Below are 25,166 nucleotides of genomic sequence, written 5' to 3' on the forward strand. Positions count from 1 at the left end.
TTCAAATCCATGAGCGGGGTGAGCTTCTGTCTGTCAGCTCTAGCTTTCGGGGACATGAGAAAAGCCTCCCAGTAATCCATCCAGGCATCCCCCTGGGCAACATCTCTGTAGACGGCCAATTCTCTCACACCAGAAGTGACTTGCAGTATGTTAGCAAGTCGTTTCTGACACAATAAAAAAAAGTTACTGCATGTGATATTACTGGATGAAGCTATATTACATCAATTTCAAGACTGGCCTGCAGAAATAATGTCTGGCAGCTCTCACATGGTAAACATTTTAATAATTTTACTTCTCTTCAACAAATCATGTAAACAAAAGCATCCAAATTTCATAAAACTTGTTCAAATATTCAAGTATTTCATTACATGACAGAATGAAATTTGATCAAATGATCCAAACAGGTGTAGTTAGTGAAATCACATCCAATTTCAATCATTCACAGTGGTTTAGCTCAGACTATAAAAATTAAGACATTACAGACCAACACCCTCCATAATGCCTTACTTTTTATTGCATTAATCTATGAATATACTGATACAGCTTTTCAGTGAATGCTTCTAAGGAGAACTTTTCCAGAACTCTGGTTCTTCCCGCAGCTCCCATTACTCTCTTTAAAGCAGGGTCCTTCACAAATTTCTCCATGGCTTCTGCAAACTGGGTTGGAAGAGGCTCACACAAGAAACCAGTCTGATTGTTGACAATGGATTCCAAAGGTCCCCCTGAATTTACTGCAATGACCGGGCATTTCATGTACATCGCTTCTAAAGGAACAATGCCAAAGTGTTCATTACTTGGTGTATACAGCACACAAATACAGCTACTAAGAAGAGCTATTTTCTGCTCATCGGAGAATGATCGCAGGAATGTGACCTGTTCTTCAACACCAAGCCTAGCAGCAACAGCTTTCAGTTCTTCATAATAGTCCACATTTTCCTGGACTGCTTCATCATAGCCACCAGCTAAAACCAGATGAGTTTCACTCCATTCATGAGCATCAAGTCTACTGCGAAGTTCATGCAAGGCTTCCAAAGCCAATATTAGGTTTTTCTTCCTTTCATACCTGTTGATGGAAAGAAACAAGAATCTCCTTTTGTGAACTATGCTAGCTACGTCGGCTGAAACGACGGTATCAAATCTACTAAAATTCAAGGAAGGATATAAGACATCTGGATTCACGTGGGATAAGGATTTGAAGGTTTCTTTGAAAACGCTTGCTGTGAAACAGCTGTTGACCAGAATACAGTCTGCCAGGCCAGTTGTATACTCCTCCAACCAGTCCAATGGTGCTCTATAGAGACGCTTAATAAAGGATTCCCTCTTTGTTAGGAGCTGATCAGGGAAGTGACAGTAAAACAAAACCTTCTTGCGCGTCCGGAAGAGGCGGAGGACTGGAATGCAGGCAGACACCTGGAGAAAAACAAAAGTCAACGTGTGAATGAAAACGGCTCCCATGAAGAAGAGAACTGTGATTTTATGCCTGGCTGATTTGTATGACTTTGCTCTAGTCCAAGCCTGCACAACCTGCAGCCCTCCGGCATTTTGGATTTCAGCTCCCAGAATTCCTGACCATTTGGCTAGGGCTTCTGCGACTTGGAATCCCAAACATATGGAGAGCCACAGTTTGTACAGGCCTGTTCTAGTCTGAGCATTACACTCTCTTAGACCCCATCCACACTGATCATTTAATGCAGTTTCTAACGGACACTGAAGACAGTGGTTTCTCTGTGCAGATGATTTTTTTGAGAGTCTGTCTGGCCATTGCAGATTGAAGCTAGCTTCTAATTCAGAACTTTTGATAGGATGCATCTTGCCGCTCTGCAGGCAAGATGTAGCTGCATGGATAATTTTGAAATTTTACCTTTTACCTTCCTTAGAATATGAGATTTATAAAAAAAGTTAGTTCCAAGAACTTTCCTATCCAGAATGTACTTCTTTTACTTCAATAGATACTTTTGAACTTATATTTTTGGCTCTGCAATCCTGTGCCATCCTAAGGAACAGAAGGTTTTCCCAGCTCACCACACATACGTTTTTGCTTGTTATGAAGTGTGGCACTCTGCTATATTTTTTTGGTGGAATCACCCCAAGAGAGGGTTATTTTGAGTCTAACAGGTCAGAGATTCCCAAGAGAATCATAGAGTTGAAAGAGACCTCTTGAGTCATCCAGTCCAACCCTTTTCTGCCAAGAAGCAGGAAAATCACATTCAAAGCACCCCTGACAGATGGCCACCCAGCCTCTGTTTAAAAGCCTCCAAAGAAGCCTCCACCACAGTCTGGGGCAGAGAGTTCCACTGCTGAACAGCTCTCATGGTTAGAAAGTTTTTCCTGATGTTCAGGTGGAATTTCCTTTCCTGTAATTTGAAGCCATTGTTCCACATCCTAGTCTCCAGGGCAGTAGAAAACAAGCTTGCTCCCTCCTCCCTATGACTTCCCTTCACTTATTTATACATGGCTATCATGTCTCCTCTCAGCCTTCTCTTCTGAAGGCTAAACATACCCAGTTCTTTAAGACGTTCTCTGCAGAGAGAACTTCATCCTATCTATAACTGAACTTTTGTAAGTAATGTGCCTGTATGCTGAATTAATACAAGATGTTTGTGAGTAAACGGGATATGTTATTTTTCAAAGAAAACTTGTTTCTTCATCTTATATTTTAAACAAAGAGGTTTCAAGGGAGTGTACCATATATACTCAAGTATAAGCTGACTCGAATATAAGCCGGGGCACCTAATTTTACCACAAAAAAACTGGGAAAACATTGACTCCAGTATAAGCCGAGGGTGGTAAATTTCAGAAATAAAAATAGATACCAATAAAATTACATTAATTGAGGCATCAGTAGGTTAAATGTTTTTGAATATTTACATAAAGCTCAGATTTAAGATAAAACTGTCCAACTCTGATCAAATCATTGTCTCATTCTCTTCAATGTCAATCTACTTATGTATCCTTTTAATAATAATAGAGTAAAATAATACATGTAATAATAATAAATACAGGAAAAGAATACAAGTAATAATAAATACAGGAAAATAATAAATGCAATAATAATAATAATAAGATTAGAGTGAAATAATAAATGTATTAATAAAAATAGGTAAGGTAAAAAAAGGTTTTCCCCTGATGTTAAGTCCAGTCATGTCTGATTCTGGGGGTTGGTGCTCATCTCCATTTCTAAGCTGAAGCGCCAGCGTTGTCCGTAGACACCTCCAAGGTCATGTGGCTGGCATGACTGCATGGAGTGCCGTTACCTTCCCACTAGAGCGGTACTTATTGATCTACTCACATTGACATGTTATTGAACTGCTAGGCTGGCAGGAGCTGGAGCTGACAGCGGGCGCTCACTCCGCTCCCAGGATTTGAACCTGGGACCTTTCGGTCTGCAAGTTCAGCAGTTCAGTGCTTTAACACACTTCACCACTGGGGCTCCTTATAATAATAAAAATAGAGTAAAATCAATGTAATAGTAGCAACAATAATAGAGAAAAATAATAAATGTAATAATACCAATAATAATAGAGAAAAATAATAAATGGGCTATATATTCTCGAGTATAAGCTGACCCAAATATAAGCCAACCAGGACCCTCACCCGAGTATAAGCCGAGGGGGGCTTTTTCAGTCTTAAAAAAGGGCTGAAAAACTAGGCTTATACTCGAATATATACAGTATATCTTTTGGGCAACTGTAATTTCAACTTCAAAGAAACAACCACCCTCTTCTTGATGAAGGTGTATTGGGAAAATATAATACTTGTATTGGAAACCATATATTGAATGTAATCATGTTAAAGAAATAGATATAGAAAAAAGATGTAATCACCAGCAGATTGTGTGCTAGCCTTAAAAATACACTCTGCTCAGCAAAATAACTGTCTACCCCTAGCAGACCAAAGTTCACTCGAGTGCCAGAGACATATGTTAAGTGTCAATAGATAAGAATAGATAAGCTAATGGACAAGAGACAAATTAAGGCTTTTTGGGATGTCAAGATAAGACCTGGCGCCATGAGGGGAGTGCTAATAGGTCTCTGACAGCTAAGATAACTGGGATTCTCCTTAATTGATGAGAATCCCTAATGGATGAGACGAGAATTCCAAGAGATAAGGCTAATGGAGGGTCAGAGGTCTTGAAAGTAGTCTATATTTTAGGAAAATGCAAAAATAGCTTTTAGTTAAGTGCCCAGTAAGACTTTTTTGACATTAATTGGTGATTGATAATACCTGTGTGACTCAGTAGATGGAGGAAAAAGGGTATATAAGAACTTGTGATCCTCTGTTCCGGTACCTTCGCTTTCCTGATGACAGGGGAAGGTCTTTTTCTTTATTGCTGTATTCTCACTGGCCACTGAGAATAAAAGTCATTTTTTCTACAACCTCCGGAACTCTCTTTGTCTCATTGCCTCAAGCCTTTGTCTGCCATTTCATTCTAACCAAATATATTTTTGAAGTGGCATGTCTTTATCCTTGGCAGTTCAAAGACATGGTTCTTCAGTTTAACAGCTGAGTTACCTGTGTGCCATTACATGAATGCTTATGAATATCACTTGTTCAAAGGGGAGACTTCTAACAAGGTTATGCTTTCCTTGACTTGTGGTTTTGAAATGGTGGTCTTCCAGGCCCGGGTCCCCCTTCTCTCTCTCTCTCCCCCCCCCCCCCCCCGCACCTGGTCGCAGACGAAGGCGTCGGGCTCCTCGCCACTGAGGAGCACCACGTGCAGCGCGAGGCAGACCATGCGGAGCGCGGCGCAGAGCGCGTGGCCCCTTCCCAGGATGCTCCGCGGCAGCCAGCCCCCCGCCGTCCGCACCTCCAGCTGCCGCGCTTCCGAGAAGCAGCGCGAGGGGTCGAAGCGCGGTGTCCAGATCTGTACGCGGCAGCCCCGCGAGCGCAGCGCGACAGCCGCGTCTACGATCAGCCGCTCGGCGCCCCCGATGCCCAAGTCCGGGTGCAGGAAGAACACCGCCGGGCCGCCCTGCTCTTCCCTCTTGTGGGGCTCCGGCGCCATCTTTCCGCCCCACGTGGCGTGACTCCACTGCGCATGCTCCCCTCTCTCCGCCACGTCAGTATTAGCGACGTGCCTTGACTTGGGGTGGCTAAGGCACTGCCTGTTTCCGTCGCACTCGGAGAAGCCGTGAGAAAGGATGCACTTCTCTATCGTCTCGCCGAAGTGAATGATTGACGGTTTTGTCCACTCCCACTTTTTGGTTGTAGAAACAGAAGTCCTGCTTCGAGTCGGGCACTGTTGTGGTCAGCTGCTTTTTGGGGTCCTGTGGCAGAGTGAGGACCTCTCTTCAGCTGTTTGGGCGACTGAGACGTGTCGCGTAGTTTGTGAGAGGAAGGACTGCAGAAGGGATTGCGATGGTAGGCGAGGAGAGCGGGGCCTGGGACCGGGGGCGCGGGTGGGAGATAAGAAGGGTAACAAATAAAGTGTTGCTGTGAATTTTCGGGGCTGTATAGCCATGTTCCAGAAGCATTTCCTTCTGACGTTTCGCCCACCTCTATGGCAGGCATCTTCAGAGATTGTGAGGTCTGTTGGGGGGTTTATGTATCTGTGGAATGTCCAGGGTGGGAGAAAGAACTATTGTCTACTTGAGGCAAGTGTGAATGTTGCCATTGGCCAACTTGATTAGCATTGAATGGCCTTGCAGCTTCAAAGCCAGGCTGCTCCCTTCCTGGGGTAATCCATTGTTGGGAGGTGTTAGTTGGCTCTGATTGCTAACTCTGGAATTTATTTATTTATTTATATTTATTTACTACATGTATATGCCTCCCTTCTCACCCCAAAGGGGACTCCGGCTTACAAATTACATTCACATACAATACATTATATTATTAGCATAGTACAATGCTGGCATTAAATTACTGTATTGTACTATATCATTACATTGGAAAATTATTAGTAATATTAGATTTAATATATAATATATAATTAATGTTATTAAATTGTAATATCATAATACATTATAATATTATCAATATTAAATGAATATACAATATATTATATTATTATATATTATTTTAAATTAAGTTGTATATTATATATATCAAAGCATAGTAACATTCCCTGCTTTTTTAGTGTTCTTTATTTACTGTCTTGATTCTAGAGTTTGTTCATACTCTAAACAGACATCTTGGATATTCCATAGATATATAAACCCCACTTACTTAGTTTCCAACAGACCTCACAACCTCTGAGGATGCCTGCCATAGATGTGGGCGAAACCTCAGGAGAAAATGCTTCTGGAACATGGCCATACAGTCCCGAAAACTCACAGCAACCCAGTGATTTCAGCCATGAAAGCCTTTGACAGCACAAATAAAGTTTATTATTATTAATATTTATTATTACTTTCTTTTTCAGCCGGGCCCAAACCCCAGTGCAACCAGCGTGGGTGCCTCTGGCCGCTCCCCAAGTAAGGCAGTTGCCCCGAGAGCTGCAGGCTCCACAGTCCGGCAAAGGTAGGCAAAGGAACGAAGCAGCTGCTTTCAGGGGGCGTCTGTAGAAGGTCTGGTCAAGCCAGCCCTGATGAAAGATGACACCAAAACCAAAGCAAAACCTTCCTGATGACAAGGCCAACCCAGTGCAGAGGCTTAGACACTGTTTAGTCTCAGACTTTTACAACCTCTATAGGACCCCACTGAACACAGTTCAAATTTAGGGGCCCTTCCACACAGCTATATAACCCAGAATATCAAGGCAGATAATCCACAATATCTGCTTTGAACTGGATTATCTGAGTCCACACTGCCATATAATCCAGTTCAATGTGGATTTTATACAGCTGTATGGATTGGGTCTAGAACGCTTTCAGAGAAGGGGAACCAAAATGATCACAGGTTTGGAAACCAAACCCTATGAGGAACGGCTTAGGAAGGTGGATGTGTTCAACCTGCAGAAGATAAGATTGAAAAAGGATGTGATAATAATAATATTTTATTTCTTACCCACCTCTCCTCACGGCTTGAGGCGGGTTACAACATTGTTGAAACATACAATCAAAACACATAATCATTTAAAAACACACTGTGAAATACACATATTAGAACATACTATGTCATCCAGGTCCCAAATGTCTTCTTTCTAAGCTATTTTTTCAGTGTAGGGATTAGCATTGTAACTCGTTTCCAGAGGGCTTTGTTTTGGGCATTATCAGGCCGGTAGCATGCATGTCTTCGTTGATGGTGTCCATCCATCATTTCTTTGGCCATACATGTGGTCATCGTCCTGCAATCTCCAGATGCAGTGCTGTTTGTGCTACTGATGTTGGTTTTCTTCTCATGATATGGCCGTACACCGTAGTCTTGTTTCCTGCATTATCTTGTTGGTTGCTTTTATTCTTAGTCTTTGACAGATGTCATCATTTGGCACATGGTGAAGAAGTGTCAAGCCAAATGTCCATCTTAGCATTCACATATCCATTGTGTTAAGGCCTTGTTCATGTTTCTTTGTTGCTGGCCAGCATTCTGCCCCTTAGAGGGCTACTGGGCAAACAACTGTAGTATAGATCTTAGTCTTGCATTTTTGCAAGGCTAATCTTCATTCAGGCATTTTTGAGTCACACAGACTGCCAGTAGCTTGCTGCCCTTTCAACCAGGCTGCATTTATTTGTGACTGTATGTCTGGCATTGTGGGGTTGGGTTTTTGCTGGCCATTCAGGCCTCAGACTAGATACAGGATTTCCACACAGCAAAATGCTTTCATCAATATAAGTTTAAAACTGCATTAAATGGTCAGGGTAAATGAGGCCATAGTGATTTTCTTAACTAACTGGCATGACTCTACATTTGTTTTTAACATAGCCTTTACAATCTTACAGTCAAACAAGTCAAGAATATGGCCATTGTTGAATTTGAATTACTGATTTCCTTTTGTAGAAAAAATGCCAGCTGCGGAACAAGGAGTGCAGGCCGTACCACTTCTGCAGGCACTGGAGGGATGTGGAGATTCTATACAGAGGATTCCCCTGGCCTCAAAGTGTAAGTATAAAATCAGTCATAGTAGGGGGCCATTTATTGGTATTTCTTGTTGTCTTCTTTAAGAATTATATTGAGGTAGACATCTTTTAGGCTTGCAGGAACTAGTTAGTTTTTACTGGAAGCCCAGCATCCACAAGTTGGAACAAATATTTATTTTCCTTCCTCTGTTTCTTTATTTCTGTCTCTTGAGTTTTATATTTTCTCTCTTCCCAACTCCAATCAACAGGGAAGGTAATTGCTTGTTTCTGCCTGTCATCTACTTTTCAGTTTTCTCAGGTAAATCTTGTGGCCTGATGTTTTTTTGACATTTGCTTAACTTTTCACACTTCTGCTTTCTGTGTTAAAACTTCCTGAATTGAGTGCCTTAACTGAACTTATTGAAACTGATTACTGTAGTACTGAGTAAAATAAGAATTCCCCTGAACTTTAAAGTACAAGGAACACCAAACTGAATTTTTAAAAAATCTAAAAAATCATTTTATCTTCATACTAGATATTTCACATGAAATTATGTAGATTCAACATCCATGTTACAAACAAAATAGGTTCTGTAGGTTTGCTCTTAAGTTGAATTTATATGTAAGTTGGAACAGGTACATTTTTAAGTGTAAACTCCAGCCAAAATATGTATATGAGCTTTGGATAGCATAGGGAAGAGTTAACATCCCTGTGGTGTTTTGCTGTCTGTGTCCCTGTTCAGACTTCCTTTCACTTTCTGTCCCTGTGGACACACCTTTTCCTCTGTGATAACTCTTTCAGGAGGTGATTTCCCCCCTGAGGGGTAGATTTCTCTCACTTCCTGTTGTTTCACCCCCCCCCCCCCCCAAAAGGAAATTCTCCTGAAAGAGTTATCATGGGGGAAAGCACTGAAGCTTTATTGCCAATCTTGTTTTGGCCTACAAGTGAGACTATGAGGCTGGCAAGTATTAGGGATAAATCTTTGCTAGTAGTCCCTCAGCTTTGAAATTGCTTGTCCTTACATCAGGAATGTTTGATCTTCTGGCTGCACGCGGGCCCCTTGGTTACCTTAACTATTCTTCCTCAGTTGCCCCCCAAAAAGCACTTTCACCTTAGGGAAAAGATTTAGCTACCATGACATTCTATTTTAATTTTTTTTTAAATTTAATCTAAGGCCCCTTGTACACTGACATATAAAATCCTGATTATCTGCATTACACTGGATTAATTGATAGTGTAGGCCTATATAATCCAGTTCAAAGTAGATAATGTGGATTACCTGATTTGATAATATGGATTATATGGCAGTGTAGAAGGGGATTAAGATTTGTAACTGTCATCATATTTTGAGATACTGAATTATTTTACCTCAATATGCATTGTTATTAAGTACTGTTTCATAGTCTTGCACTTTTTTGCTTTTGTATTGTTAGCTACTTTAGGTGTATATTGGGCAGAAAATCATTATGAAAATGTTAAGTAAACAATTTGTAAATGCATGGTATTATAAAAAAGGGGGAACTTTACTGTTGACAATAAGTTTCTTGTTTTCTCTTACTTCCAGGGGCCCGGTTCCAGTTCTTGTTATGAGCCTTCTCTTTATTGCATCTGTATTTATGTTGCACATCTGGGGCAAATATACTCGGTCGTAGACATCATATTTCGCACATGCCAACTTAAACTACAACATGGACCAAAATCTGGTAGAAGAAGTTCTTTAGTGTGTTCTAGATGGAACTATTAAAGAAATCTATTTCATTTGGTTTTCTTGCTGAATTGATTCTTAAACTTTCTGCTACATAGGGTTTTCTTTTCTATCAAACATTGTCCAGTTTACAGCTATACAATCAAATTGTGGTTAATTTCATTAAAATTGTCTACAAAAGTGAAACCATGTAGCTTTTTCTCTCTTTGTAAGTGTCATGTTTCCATAATGGTTTTTAAAAAGTGCTGAAGTGACTTGTCCAGTAGATTTTACCATACCAGGTTCCAGCCAAAAATAGTGGCACAGACAGAGGGAGACTTCTTTGGCATTTCCAGGTTCTATCAGACCTGGGATTTGGGGTTATCTCATCATATAGTTTTGGTAGTAAAATACTTTGCAGAAGTATTAAGGGGGTTTGAATACTTAATACTTCCGCACATACTTACCTATAGTGCCACTGCTGCTGTTTCAGAGAAATTCTCCACTAGTGTCACCCCATTACTGCTGCTGGCCAGTAGCTGTTTGGCACATTTAGTCTGGTTCTTCAGCAAATGCCTATCTGACATGGGTGAGCTATCAGCTGTGCTACTATTATCATAGCCTCTTGCCTCACAGGAGCACATTGAAAGGTAGTGCCTTGGTGAATTGGTGGTTTTTGTTAGAGTTCACATGTCAGGAACCTGGAATTAGATGACATTCAGAGGCTTAAAAAATTAAATGACATGAATCGGGAAAGTAAACCACGGTATCATCTTAGATTCTGGGAATTCATTGTGGGGGGATGTCTGAAATAATCTATGCAGTGTGTGTGCTTGTGTGGACATACGAAGCAAAAACTGCTTCGGTGGATGTAGCATTCTCCCTATGTCATTTCCTCTCTCGCTCTTAACAGATAAATTTCCAGTGAATTCAAACTAAAATGTCAATTGCCAAACTTGAAGGTGTGAAAGAGAGGTTATTTGAAGATCTTTACTAAGCCACAAACTGATGTACAGGAAGGGAGAAAGAAAAGCAGCTGGGTGTCTGTCCTTTGCCTTTGAAACTGCAAAAAGATAGCTTGGCAACTTCTAGTTGGATATTTTCAGTATATCAACCTAGCAACAATAATGGCAATCTGCCTTCGCCACCCCATCAGTGTTTTGTGGATTAAAGTATGAGTGGCTTGATTATGTTGTGTCTGAAACATAAATCAAACAAGGCAGACATTTTTCAGTTCATGGGACAGTTCTGAAAATGTCATTTGGATCTCTCTCCATTCCCCATGTGTTGTGGATTGTCCTACTTTTTGGTTGCTGAAAGATGAGGAATGGAATAGACGATGGACACGAGAACTGCCCACAAGAAATAAGGCTTCTGCCCCAACATCCTGGTGACAGTTTTCACTTTCTGTATTCATAGAATCAGAGTTGGAAGAGACAGCATGGCCATCTAGTCCAACCCCCTGCTATGCAGGAAAAGCACAAAGCACTTCCGGCACCACTTTTTAAAAGCCTTCAGGGAAGGAGTTTCCACCTCATTCCGAGAAAGACAGTTCCACTGTTGAACAGCATTTACAGTCAGGAAGTTCTTCCTAATGTTCAGGTGGAATCTTCTTTCCTGTAATTTGAACCCATTGTTTTCAGTCCTACTCTTTGGGGCAGCAGAAAACAAGCCTGCTCTCTCTTATGACATCCTTCCAAATATTTAAACATTCTCTTATGCCCAGCTCTTGAAGTTGCTCCTCATAGGGTCTCTAGATCTTTGATCATTTTAGTTGGATATATTCCATCTTGCCAATATCTTTTCAGTTGTGGTGCCCAGAATTGGCACTACAATTTATTGATACTTTTCTGAGTTCAGCACAGGGATTACTTTCAGAGACGAGTGTGTGTGTGAAAACATGCAGGGATGAGAATGAGGGAACTGGTGTGCACAAAGAGTAAGCAAGGTGTTTTGTGTGTGTATGTTACCTGTTTTGCATGAGCTTTTGTCAGGGCATGAGAAACCACTCTTCCATCTGTACTGCAGAAAATTAAAGAAGAAAGTGCAAAAATATGGCTTCATTTGAATATGAAGAAAATTCAAACAGTGACGACAGAATATTTACATAAAACGGCTGGTAAATACTTACCTCAATCTTAAAATAGAGGCTGTAGTCAAAAGACGACTGACTTGGAAGGGCTATGAAGGAACTCCAAAAGATCCTCAAGTGTGAGATACTGAAGGCCAATGTCAGAGTAATCTATGCTAGAGTATTCTCAGTCTTTAGGTATGGTTTGTGAAAGCTGGACAGTGAATAAAGCTGACAGGAAGAGAGTCAAGCCATTCGACACATGCTGGAAAAGAGGCCTTAAATGCTATGAATTGTCAAAGAAATAAATGGGTTCTAGAGCAACATAAAGCCCAAATTCTCACTAAAAACTCAAATGACTAAACAGACTGTTGTACTTATGATATGACATGACTTATTTGAAAATACCTTGATGGTTGGTAAAGTGAAAGCAGTTAAGAAAAGAGGAAGCCCAGGTTATAGGCAGAAAGAACTCCCAAAGAGTATGGGTCATCAAGAGTGCTGCAAACAGGGAAGTAACTTCCTTGAGTCAAAGAAGTCATCACCTTTATCTGGAGTCTGGGCATTCAACCCACTGCTCATTTGGAAATACTCAATGAAGTCACTGCCTTTGGTTTGCAACACTAGTAATGATGACCAGGACTCTTATGAGTTCTCTCATTCATTGGGTATGGGGATGTTGATGTCAGATTTGATTCACATAATCCTAGAATTGACTGGGACTCCAAAGGTTTTAGAGTACAATCCTCTGCTCGTGGGACTCTCCACAGCAAAAATGCCCCTACAGGCCAGCCATATAGCCTCAGCTTAACACTTCTAATGAAGGAAGATGCACTACCATAGAATAATCCATCCAGTGACATTGTTCATGATATAAGCAGAGAATGACTGTAGTGTATGAGGCAGTGATAAAATCTATAGGCATTATAATGTTGACAAAAACAAGTAACAGTCTTAATATATCCCTCATCCTTTCAACATGCTGAAGTTATTTCAGCCTGAAATATTGGTATGTAAAAGCTTACTGTGAGGCTAATATATTATATAAAGCTGCTGAACAACATTATTGGACCCTCCATAGCAACGGATTCATTTTAAAGTAGATTCTGGACATCAATCTTCAAGTGAACAGATAATTCTGGTTTCTTTTTCTCACCTCAACTTTCCTCTGCAACTAGAATTGGCATTCTCCCCTGCCCTATATTTATCTGGATTTTAATCTGGTTTCTAGGCATTCAACCCACTGCCCTTTTGGAAAATGGTAAAGATGTAAGGTGGGTTTTCTATAATTTTTTTCATGGATTTGTATATTTGCCACCAGTAATAAAATTGATGGCAAAAATATAATATAATAAAATAAAATATTGTAGTGATCTGGTACGATGACAACTGAATTAGGAGTTCCTGTGCAGAGAAAGGAGAGCAGTTGTTGTTAGTCACACCAGGAGTATACACATCTAGTGTATATAGTATGTTTTCTGTTCTTAATCTCCACAATAACAATGCAAGGTAGATTTTCTGAGAGATAATGATAGTCCAAGGTTGCATGATAAAATCCGTAACACAACAAAGATTTGAATGAGTGTTTTTATAATAATTACTCAGAAGTGTAGTTACTGCAAAAACGGTGCCAAGAATGAAGCAAAGTTGTACAAAAATGTAATTAAATGTTAAATTTGCACCATAAAATACTAATTTATAATATGCATAGTTGTTAAAAATGACCATAAAATGCAAATTAGGTTCCTAGATTTAACCCTATGCATAGCCCTCTCTCAATGCTTCTCTAATGATGTCATTTTCCCATTTGGAACCTGCTAAGATTAAAAGAGAGGGCCAGGAAGTTTGCCCCTTTCTAGAAAACTTTTTATAAAGGGAAAGTTTTCCACATGGAGTCTACATATGAAGATATCAAAAGAAAAAAGGAAGATTTTTTTCTCCCAAATGCTGGCATTTCCTGCTAAAGCATATGGCTACATGAAGGCATGGATGTGAGCCCCGAGTCCCCTCGGGGAGATAGGGTGGGGTACAAATAAAGTATTGTTATTATTATCAAAAGTCACAGGATGCTTGGCAGTTTCCAACACTCAAGATCTGAAAAGGTCTTTGTGATTCCATTCAGCTGAGTGCAATTATAGTGTCCATGACTAGGAGCAATAACAAGGATAGCTTCCTCTTCCAATCATGTGAACTTTTTTAATTTTTATGTAATAGTGAAGCCCCATACATTTTTTCATGCTCAGCATGCAAAAATCTGGAAAGCAGCAGTGTCTGGTGACCTCAGTGTAATAATAATTCCCTGTAGGTTTCAGTTGGAGCTATCCAAATTGCTGAACCTCATCCGATTCAACATGTTGGATGGTTCCTTTAAAATTCAGACTAAAGCCCTGAATGGATTAATTGATCCGCTAGTGCAAAAGTCACCATCACTGGGGAGCTGCCATGATAACAATAGGGAAGTAGTGGTTGTAGCTGTATGTGCATTCAAACATATGTCTAAATAGAGTTTGCATCTGTTTGGTTTAATGTATAAACAAATGTTGAACTTGCCTTCTCTTTTGTAGAGTGGGAGGCCTGGTGATAGGGATGCTTGAGGTGGTGGGAAGGTTCAGGCTACACTGCTATATAATCCAGTATCTGATCTCAAATTATCTGTTTTGAACAGGTTTATATGACAGTGTAGATCAGGGGTCCCCAAACTAAGGCCTGGGGGCCGGATGCGGCCCATCGAAGCCATTTATCCGGCCCCCACGGCACAAAGGCAGAAGGGGGTTGGGCTAAATGACCCAAGGGGTCTCTTCTTCTCTTACAACCCTTATTATTATTATTATTATTTGAAATACAACAAGATGAGTCCACAGCAGATACTCTGCTGGCTGTTGTATTGGATCACACATCGGACTCTTCCCAAGTGTCTAGGACTGTGTGATGTATCGGCGAATAATGTGCGCAGATCCCAGTAAGGTGGCCTTCTGCAGCTGGCAGGTGGGGATTGTGTCAGTGCCGATTGTGTTTAAGTGCAGGCCAAGGTCTTTAGGCACTGCACCCAGTGTGCCGATCACTACTGGGACCACCTTGACTGGCTTGTGCCAGAGTCTTTGTAATTGATCTTTAAATCCTCATATCGTGTCAGCTTTTCCAGTTGTTTTCCCTCAATCCTGCTGTCACCTAGGATTGCAACATCGACAATCCATACTTTGTTTTTTAACACGATTGTAAGGTCAGAAGTATTGTGTTCCAAAACCCTGTATTATTATTATTATTATTATTATTATTATTATTATTATTATTATTATTATTAACATTGAGGCTGGGTGGCCATCTGTTAGGGGTGCTGTGCTTGTGTTTTCGGTGCACAAAGGCAGAAGGGGATTGGACTCAATGGCCCAAAGGGTCTCTGCCAATCCTTATTATTATTATTATTATTATTATTATTATTATTATTATTATTATTATTATTATTAATTGCTCGGTAGCCAACTATAGTCCGGCCCTCCAACGGTCCGAAGGATTGTGGACTGGCCCCCTGTTAAAAAAGTTTGGGGACCCCTGGTGTAGATAATATAATCCAGTTCAAAGCAGATAGATAATCTGGGAACAGATACTGAATTATAGGGCAGTGTAAATCCAGCCTAAGAGTCATTCTGTGAACTTCCTGATTGGCTGCACATTCTCTTAACTAGGAGACTACATAAACTTTATTTCTATGGGCCAAGCACCAGCTTTTCTTTCCCATCAATTATTGACACTGAACTGGCACATTCCTTTCTACGGAACATACAATTGGTTGGAAGAGAAGCTATCAGAGACACAAATGGACAATTATCTATTTATCAATTCATGAGTGAAAGCTGTTCCAGTTTTCATTATTAGATGTTTGAAAGCTGAAGTAAACAATTAGGATTGAGATAGTTAATACTAGAATATTATATCAGATCTTCTAATGTATTCCTGTGAGAACCTTTTTTATTTTCAACAATTTCTTTACAATTTATGATTCACTTTATCTTGTGAAGACATTAATTAGTCTGTAAAAGATGGATTTTTCATGGTGATAATAATGAGCATCTTGTATCTTTAGTGCAGTTTTCATGATTATTGTGATAGATGTGGCAAACATGTCAAATTGCTAAGATATCCAGTTTGAAATAAACAGTTATACTGTTTTTTTCTTGTTCCCAATTTCATAGTATAAAATCTACATGAAGTCACTGGGAGAGAGAAGAACAGTAAATAAATATTGCTGGCGACATGTTACACCAAATTAGAAAAATATTGATGGAGAAACGTAACACTAAGTAATATTAAGATGTAAATAGATGAACGGAGGCTACAAAGAATACACGCATTATATTCAATTATATTTTTGTGATGTATCTAAATGAGGGTCAGCACAAATGCTTCCTGAGTACTTGTATGATTGCAAAAAGAAATATTCCGAAGTCAAAAACTTAAACTTTCACCAACTAATGTTCCGTGATCTGAAAACGAACATATATTTTATAGATGCCAACTTCAAGAAAATGCAGTTTTGGAAATACAGTCAGCTTGAATATATATCAGTACAGTATATACGACTAGTTTATATTCATGTCCTATGTGTTTCCTTTCCCCCTTTCTTCTTCTTTCTCCTTCCCCTCTCTTTCACTTTCTTTTTTGTTTTTTGTGTTTTTCCCCAGTGATCTTATACTGAAAAAATGCATACTTATTTTTATGTATGTGTTTGTACATATAAACATACCCTGTTTCCCCGAAAATAAGACAGTGTCTTATATTAATTTTTGCTCCCAAAAATGTGCTAGATCTTATTTTCAGGGGATGTCTTATCTTATTTTTCCACAAAGAAGAATTCACGTTTATGGTTGAATTTTTTTTAAAAAATGAAAATTTATTATCTACTGTACAGTAGTTGTCATCACAAACCAGCATAACCAAACTGTGAATCCTTTCAAGAATGTCTATATTATATTTTATTGCTATACTGTTTTTAAATTACTGTTTTAAATTTCTGTTCGTATGTAAATTTATGTTGTTGTTGGGCTTGTCCCTGTGTAAGCTGCCCTGAGTCCCTTCTGGGAGATGGAGGTGGGATACAAGAATAAAGTTATTATTATATTATTATTATTTCTTGTTACTACCTTTATTTCCATGTACAACAATCTATGGTATGTACATTTACCGATCCTGCATGCTTCCAAACAAAAACTTTGCTAGGTCTTACTTTCAGGGGAAGCCTTATATTTAGCAATTCAGCAAAACCTCTACTAGGTCTTATTTTCTGGGGATGTCTTATTTTCAGGGAAACAGGGTAGGTACCGCTCCAATGGAAAAGTAATGGTGCACCATGCAGTCATGCTGGCCATATGATCTAGGAAGTGTCTATGGACAACGCCAGCTCTTCGACTTCGAAATGGAGATGAGCACTAACCTGTCAGAGTCGGACATGACTAGACTTACCTTTACCTTTTTATGTGTCTATAGTAATTTGTGGGTTGTCAGAATTTTATCCTATTTTTTTAAAAACCCAGCCCTGCATTTAATTGACCACTTTATAACTGAAAAATATAATGATGTGCCAGAAACTGTAAGACACTGGCATCTTAGACTGAAGATTTGAAAGTGTATTTCCTGCAAAATTCACTGTGATTTCTTATTGTTTTCTGGCTTGTCAATGATTTGTGTTCATCCTTGTTGGTTGGAAGACACCTGGGGAGAGGAGACTTGTTACCAGTCCCAACATGTTAATTGTCACAATTTCCAATTACCCTAATAAAAATGCAAATTTGGAGTGGCACTCCAGTTAATAATAAGCTTCCAACATGCCCCTTGGTGCTTCACCAAGTTTTCCAGTCTGAGCTTGGAAGCAGAAATTACTATAGCTAGAAAAGAGGAGATTTCTGTGCAACATTGGTAATTTCTTTGTTCTGATTTTTTCTTTTTAAAAAATAACCTAACCGAGCAGTTAATGGGGATAACGTAAATTTACTGTTTAAAAGTAATTAATTGCTTGTTGGAGCAATCCATTTTTGTAATTCAATTAAAAGGTTATTAAAAAGGTTTTTTGCTATGTTTTAACCTTTAAATATAAGAGGATTGAGATAGGAATGGTGTAAAACTTATAGTATTCCTTTATAAAATGCTATTGTAAAATAACTTAGAAAAGAAGCAGTGCTATCAGTAAAGTATTTTTTATTTCTTCTTGTTAGGTTACTTTTCAGTGCCACCTTGTTACACCCTTGTTGCCAAAAGCAACTTGTATTAGATAATCGATGTTCCAGGTTCTTGATTTTCTCCTCTTGAACAAGCTATGCATCTGAATAAATAGAAAGATTGTCTGTCTGTCACCTCCAAACAGAAAGAAAACTTCACCCAGAGGACAAAAAGATACAGCATTACCAACTCAGTTCCCTCATATTTTTCCTTCTATCAATGTAATTGCAGATTGTAGTATAATTCTTTTGAACTGAACGCTTTCAGGGTGAAAAGAAATTAAACTGCTTAAGAAATTAACTGCTTAAAAGTACAAACTGCCAAGATTTGGAGTTAGAAGAATGTAGATTTGGATTGACTTGGAGATCTCTGGGTGGGATCAGCAAGAATTTCTAACTCCCAGCTGTTTTTTTTTTTAAAAAAATATGCTGGATATTATTATTATTATTATTATTATTATTATTATTATTATTATTATTATTGACACAAAGATATTGTATGACACAGCAAACGAGATATATATGCTGGAGTTTGTTATTATTATTATTATTATTATTATTATTATTATTATTATTATTATTATTATTATTATTATAGAGTTGGACTGGGTGGCCATCTGTTGAAAAAGCTTTGATTGTGTCTGATGTTTTTTTTTAATAAAGAATTTTATTAATTTTTTTATACTACATCGAAAGAGTGAGAACAACCAAGGTATAGAAAGTAGGGAAAAGAGAGAAAGGTAAAAGTCTACAATCTACAAAAATATACCCACACACCAAAAAAAAGCAAAAAAAAAAAAAAAAGACTTCCATTCCATCTTCTTGGATAATATTTTCTTATTCTTCAATAATATTTTTTCTTGCTAAGGAGGAAAAAAAAAGCAAAATTGTCTCTCGTAATCTTCATTTTCTCAAATTATCCAGATAGTCCTGAAGATCGTCCCAATTCGTTCTTTTCATTATCTTGCCTGTATTTTTCTTCAACAAAAAAGTCAATTCGTCCATATCCTTTATTTCTCTTATCTTCTCCACCCACTCCTCAATTGGTGGGACTGATTCCTGTTTCCATTCTCTAGTGAAAACAATTCTAGCGGAAGTTGTAATATAAATAAAAAGTTTATCTTCTTGTTCCGTCAATTGTAAGTCTAAATCTGTAAATCCTAATAGATTATACTCTGGTTTTCTTATAAATGTTCTTTTTAAAATCTTTTGTGATTCTTCATGAATCTTCATCCAAAACTTTGTTGCTTCTTTGCAAGTCCACCACATGTGATAGAAGGAGCCAACTTGTTCTTTACATTTCCAGCACTTATCAGAAACTGTTTTATACATTTTGGCTAATTGTTTCGGTGTAGTATACCATTTGTGGAACATTTTTATCCAATTCTCTTTCAAATCCATTACATATGTATATTTTAATTTTTTGTTCCACATTTGTTCTCATTCTTTCATTTGAACTGGTCTTCTTAAATTTTGGGCCCATTTTATCATACAATTTTTAACCTGTTCCATTTCAGTCCGCCAGGTAAGTAATATATTATACATATTTGATATTACTTTCTTTTCTAATTTTAAAATCCTATCCCAAGTCACCTCTTCCCAACTAAAACCTAATTTTTTATCTTGATTATAATAATATTTGATTTGCATATAATGTAACCAAGTAATATTAGGGAATTTTTGTTTTAGTTCCTCATACGTTTTAATATTATTTGTACTTTTATTTAACAAATCTCTATAGATTGGCCATTTTCTCCATCCTAAAAGTCTTCTCTGGTGCGCTTCCGTAGGGGAGATCCATAAAGGTGTTTTAGAATAAAAGGTGTTTTTTATATTTTTGCCAAACTCTTAATAGGGATGCTCTCACAAAATGATTGCCAATTTTCCCCCTTTTTTTCTACTCTTAAGTCATTCTTTTCTATATTGAAAAAGTCTTCTTTGTTCAGTAATATCCAATCTTTTATCCATGTCATAGCACATGCATCGTGGTATGCATTAAAGTCTGGGAGGCCCAAACCCTCTCTATTTTTCTTATCAATCAAATTATCATATTTTATTCTTGGTCTTCCTCCGGCCCATATAAATTTTAGAATTTCTTTTCTCCATTTTATAACAATGATAGTAACAACATGATCATCTCTAACCCTAAACTATATTATAAAATAAAGAAGTAGCAGGGTAAGTAGGGCTAGTAAATAGTCTGAGTAGTCCAACCAACCAATTAAAGAATTATTTAATTCTATTGTTCTGTTCATGCTAATACTTGAATTGAGGTCACACAACATTCATACTGGTATTGATTGATGTTCCACCTCCACTAGTTTTAATTTTGCCACATTTAGTAGTAATGACAAAATAAGAGTGTTGTCTGTGCTCAAGACATAAAACTCCTATTCAGATCTTACATCTTAACGCAGCAATATTAGAACTCTGGGGATAGACTGGATTGAATAGGATGAATCCAGAATATAAATGGTATATTCTGTTCATGTTTATCTCTGAGTAGAGCTATTGTGTATTTGCCTTTTGTTCCAGGTGACTTTTAGTAGATCTTAGAGTTCTAATGAAATACAAAGCAGTTCTCATTAATTTCAGGTTTGCTAAACCTGGCCCAAGCTTCTCCTTGTTTAGGATCACAGAACTTTAAAGAGACATCTGCTCCAATCCCTTGGTTTTTGAAGAAAATCAACATCGAATAGAGTAGTTAGTTACATAGAAACACTGGATTGGAAGGAACCCCATCAGCTTCCCATCAAATATCTCTTATTGCAAATGAGTTATTTCTAAATCCTTGGCCATCATGATCACCCTCCTCTATACAGATATCAGCTTCTCCTTTTCTTAAACCGTGGTTCCTAGAACTAAACAAAGCCCTCTTTGATCTTCCCCCAAATAAATAGAATGTTCATATTATTTTTCCTTGAAAGGGAAACTACTATATTCCTGTTGATAAATTCTTGGAACATTTTGATGACTAATCATGAAATGACAAGACTAGATACAAAGCAAGGATTGAAATAAGAGACACTTTATGTCCTATTTATTTCTTTGGTCTGAAAGAAATAGCCTGAAGCTTCAGAACTTACTAGTGAGCAAAATCCCTTTCCCTTAAGAGTATCTCCACAAACCCTCGAGGCTGCACAACCCTGTAGAGCAGGGGTCCCCAAACTAAGGCCCGGGGGACGGATGCGACCCATCAAAGCCATTTATCCGGCCCCCACAGCACAAGCGCAGAAGGGGGTTGGGCTAAATGACCCAAGGGGTTTGTTCTTCTCTTACAACCCTTATTATTATTATTATTTTATTATGACACAGCAAACAAGATAGATATGCTGGATTTCGTATCACAAAATCACAAGTCGAACACTTCCCAAGTGTCATTATTATTATTATTATTATTATTATTATTATTAAAATTGAGGCTGGGTGGCCATCTGTCAGGGGTGCTTTGCTTGTGCTTTGGGTGCACAAAGGAAGAAGGGGGTTGGACTCAATGGCCCAAGGGGTCTCTTCCAACCCTCTTTATTATTATTATTATTATTATTATTATTATTATTATTATTATTATTATTATTAACATTGAGGCTGGGAGGCCATCTGTCAGGGTTGCTTTGCTTGTGCTTTTGTGCACAAAGGCAGAAGGGGGTTGGATTCAATGGCCCAAGGGGTCTCTTCCAACCCTCTTTATTATTATTATTATTATTATTATTATTATTATTATTATTATTATTAACATTGAGGCTGGGAGGCCATCTGTCAGGGTTGCTTTGCTTGTGCTTTGGGTGCACAAAGGCAGAAGGAGCCTGGACTTAGTGGTCCAAGGGTTCTCTTCCAACTTTCTTTGTTGTTGTTGTTGTTGTTGTTGTTGTTGTTGTTGTTATCATCATCATCATCATCATCAAGGCCGTATTTGTTCCTGTTTTGTTTGTTTTTTTACTTCAAAATGAGGCGTATGCAGAGTGCATAGGAATTTGTTCATAGGTTTTTTTTTTAACTCTAGTCTGGCCCTCCAACGGTCTGAGGGACTGTGGACTGGCCCCCTGTTTAAAAAGTTTGGGGACCCTTGCTGTAGAGGCTGTAGATCAGTGGATCCTAAACTGTGCACCGCAGTCCAGCAGTGAGCCATGAGAACGAAAATCCAGTCCGTGAACCTCCTTTCTTTTTATTTATTTATTCTATTTATTTATTCTATTTATTTATTTATTTATTTTATTTCCTCTCCTTTCCACTGAGCTGACTAGTCCTGCCCCTTTTGGTACTAATGTTGGTCAAAGTAGGCCCTGGTCAAAGTGGGCTCTGGTTTAAAAAAAAAGGTTGGGAACCACTGCTGCAGATCAATACCCTAAACCAGGGGTCCCCAAACTTTTTAAGCCGAGGGCCGGTCCACAATCCTTCAGACTGTTGAGGGGCCGGATTATCATTTGAAAAAAAAAAATACAAACAAATTCTGATGCACACTGCACATGTCTTATTTGTAGTGCAAAAACAACAACAATGAAAGAACAATACAATATTTAAAAATAAAAATAATTTTAACCAACATACATTTATCAGGATTTCAATGGGAAATGTGCGCCTGCTTCTCGCTAATGAGATAGTCAAGTTAATTAGGGTTGTTGTTGTTGTTGTTGTTGTTGTTGTTGTGTGCCTTCAAATCATTTCAGACTTTGGGCGAGCCTAAGTCTAAAATGTATTTATTTATTATTTATTTATTTACTGCATTTATTTACTACATTTGTATCACACCCTTCTCACCCCAAAGGGGACTCAGAGTGGCTTATAAATTATATGTACATACAATATATTATATTATTAGCATAGCACAATATTAGCATTATATATTACTATATTGAACTATACCACTATACTGTAATATTATTAGTAATATTATATGTAATATAGAATATATAATTAATATTATTATATGGTATTATTATTAGTGTTATATTGTATTACATTATAATATTATCAATATTATATGTATATACAATATATTATATTATAAAACTGAGGGCGGGGGCCAGGTAAATGACCTCGGAGGGCCGCATCCGGCCCCCGGGCCTTAGTTTGGGGACCCCTGCCCTAAACCAATGATGGGCAACCTTTTGTGCTTGGTGTGTCAAAATTCACCAAAAAAACCTAGCATGACTTGGGTGGTGTGTCACTTCGAGAAAAAAACCATAATTTCGCAACACGTATAGTTTAAATAACAAAAATATATAATTGTAATATATAACTGTATTTAATAAATCAAAAACTATTTACTACCATTATTTCCATGTACAACAATCTATGGTACCTCTTGCAGTTTCCACGCTGATTTCTCTCTATTCTAGTTTCAATGTGACCATGAATAATGAATAATAATATAATAGTAATAATATGATAATATATTACAATAATAATAGAATGATATTTTATATATATCTAAATATATAAAAGGGTAATGAAATTTTGGCCTAGGACAAAACAACAAAACTACACATCCCAGAAACACTAAACTTGGCAGCACAACCCCTCATCCATGCCTCTACGTTCATACAACAAACAGCTCCAGCTACTCCAGAAAACGGCCAGGCTTTGAGACTGCAAGGCTATTCACTGCTATTCCTGGCCAACAAAGGATTCCCATAAGCCACAGCAACGCGTGGCTGGGCAAAGCTAGTATATATGTGTGTGTGTGTGTGTATATACAGTAGAGTCTCACTTATCCAACATAAACGGGCCGGCAGAATGTTGGATAAGCGAATATGTTGGATAATGAGGCATTAAGGAAAAGCCTATTAAATATCAAATTAGGTTATGATTTTACAAATGAAGCACCAAAACATCATGTTAGACAACATATTTGGCAGAAAAAGGTAGTTCAATACGCAGTAATGCTATGTAGTAATTACTGTATTTATGAATTTAGTACTAAAATATCATGATATATTGAAAACATTGACTACAAAAATGCGTTGGATAATCCAGAACGTTGGATAAGCGAGTGTTGGATAAGTGAGACTCTACTGTATATATATATAAATGTAATGTGCATAATTCCCATTGACTACACAACAAAACCACTGGACCAAATCGCATCAAATTTGGCCACAAAAGACATAGTCATCCAATCAATCTGCATGCGGCAGCATGTCAGCAAAAATGGCTAGGTGTGTCAGTGCTGACACGCGTGTCATAGGTTGGCCATCACTGCCCTAAACCAAAAGAGTGCCAAGATGAACACTGAAATGTTAATTCTCCCCGTTACCTGCAGATGAAGAGGTGTTTATGGACACCACCCTAGCCATATATTTAATACCTCGCCCCTATGAAACGGTGTAAGGTAGGCATTAAAAAAAATCTCTAAAAGTTGGGGGGGGGGAATTCCTACCCGATCATGAGGTGACCAGATGAACTCACAATTTCCACATGATCAGCATTAACCAGTTTGGATCTTGATGAAGTATCAGACCTTGATTAATCAAATCTTGCCTTTGTGGCAACTGCCATGGTCTTTTGATGAACATCTGGAGCAGACTCGGGAACCATGGACAGTACAGACAATGTGGAGCTATAATCACCATTGTAGCTCTCTTGATCTAAATCCTTGCCAACACCCTTTGAATAATTGGTAGAGGGAGACATACATAATGGATGGCAGGAGGCCAAGGCACTGCCAGAAAACCAAGCTGGCCTTTCCGCTTCCATCTATAGTAAAATTGTGTGCTTGCTCGAATAATCTGCATGCACACGCAGACACACTGCTATAATTGACCTCAATTTCCCCTTGGTCCACTGAAATATCTTGGTTTTTTTATTTTATTAGGCTTATGGAGCATGTCCTTTCTTTGGTTGCAAAGATAAGATTTCACCATCAAGTGTGTATACATACTTGAACATGTATGCCTTTGATCATGGTTGAACATCTCAGCAGTGCTAACTGCATCACTGTCCACTCCCATTTTGCTGTGTCTCAGATCTATGCAGGTCCATTTCCCTTGAATTGAATGGCCTTCATAAGGAGATCCCCACCTAGGGAGATTCACATCCATGGCTACTGTTATGGTTAAAGCTGGTTCAAGAATTATATCTCCCTGTTTAGTCACCATTTCAAATCTTGTTTCAGTGACCAAGGAAGATTCACTTTGCTTCCTTGCTATCACAATTAAAAATGTCATGAGATATTTTTTTTCCCATATGGAATCCTGCCCATGGTATCAACTGGATTGTTGAAGTTACCGTATATACTCGAGCATAAGCCGACCCGAATATAAGCCGAGGC

General features: G+C 38.3%; 2 protein-coding genes across 2 annotated transcripts; one reads left to right on the forward strand and one right to left on the reverse strand.

Annotated features, from left to right (window-relative positions):
- Positions 1-263: 263 nt before the first annotated feature.
- On the reverse strand, positions 264-5,048 carry alg2 (ALG2 alpha-1,3/1,6-mannosyltransferase). Its single transcript, XM_062984312.1, has 2 exons — positions 4,667-5,048; positions 264-1,410 (listed from the first exon to the last, which is right to left on the reverse strand). Exons 1-2 carry the CDS (start codon positions 5,003-5,005, stop codon positions 511-513), a joined length of 1,239 nt encoding a protein of 412 aa, XP_062840382.1. The 5' UTR covers positions 5,006-5,048; the 3' UTR covers positions 264-510.
- Positions 5,049-5,202: 154 nt separating this feature from the next.
- Positions 5,203-9,826, forward strand: sec61b (SEC61 translocon subunit beta). Its single transcript, XM_003222238.4, has 4 exons — positions 5,203-5,361; positions 6,362-6,459; positions 7,876-7,977; positions 9,500-9,826. Exons 1-4 carry the CDS (start codon positions 5,359-5,361, stop codon positions 9,585-9,587), a joined length of 291 nt encoding a protein of 96 aa, XP_003222286.1. The 5' UTR covers positions 5,203-5,358; the 3' UTR covers positions 9,588-9,826.
- The last annotated feature ends 15,340 nt before the right edge of the window (positions 9,827-25,166 follow it).

Source organism: Anolis carolinensis, chromosome 6 (assembly GCF_035594765.1).
Source record: "Anolis carolinensis isolate JA03-04 chromosome 6, rAnoCar3.1.pri, whole genome shotgun sequence".
NCBI lineage: Eukaryota > Metazoa > Chordata > Lepidosauria > Squamata > Dactyloidae > Anolis > Anolis carolinensis.

What these genes read in the sequence shown, in the direction of transcription:
- alg2 (XM_062984312.1), bottom strand. Translation starts at nt 5,005, where the DNA reads ATGGCGCCGGAGCCCCACAAGAGGGAAGAGCAGGGCGGCCCGGCGGTG. An exon ending in ACGCCTTCGTCTGCGACCAG is followed by an intron (nt 1,411 to 4,666) that starts GTGCGGGGGGGG and finishes GTTTTTCTCCAG; the next exon opens with GTGTCTGCCTGCATTCCAGT.
- sec61b (XM_003222238.4), top strand. An exon ending in GGCTCCACAGTCCGGCAAAG is followed by an intron (nt 6,460 to 7,875) that starts GTAGGCAAAGGA and finishes TTCCTTTTGTAG; the next exon opens with AAAAAATGCCAGCTGCGGAA. An exon ending in GATTCCCCTGGCCTCAAAGT is followed by an intron (nt 7,978 to 9,499) that starts GTAAGTATAAAA and finishes TCTTACTTCCAG; the next exon opens with GGGCCCGGTTCCAGTTCTTG.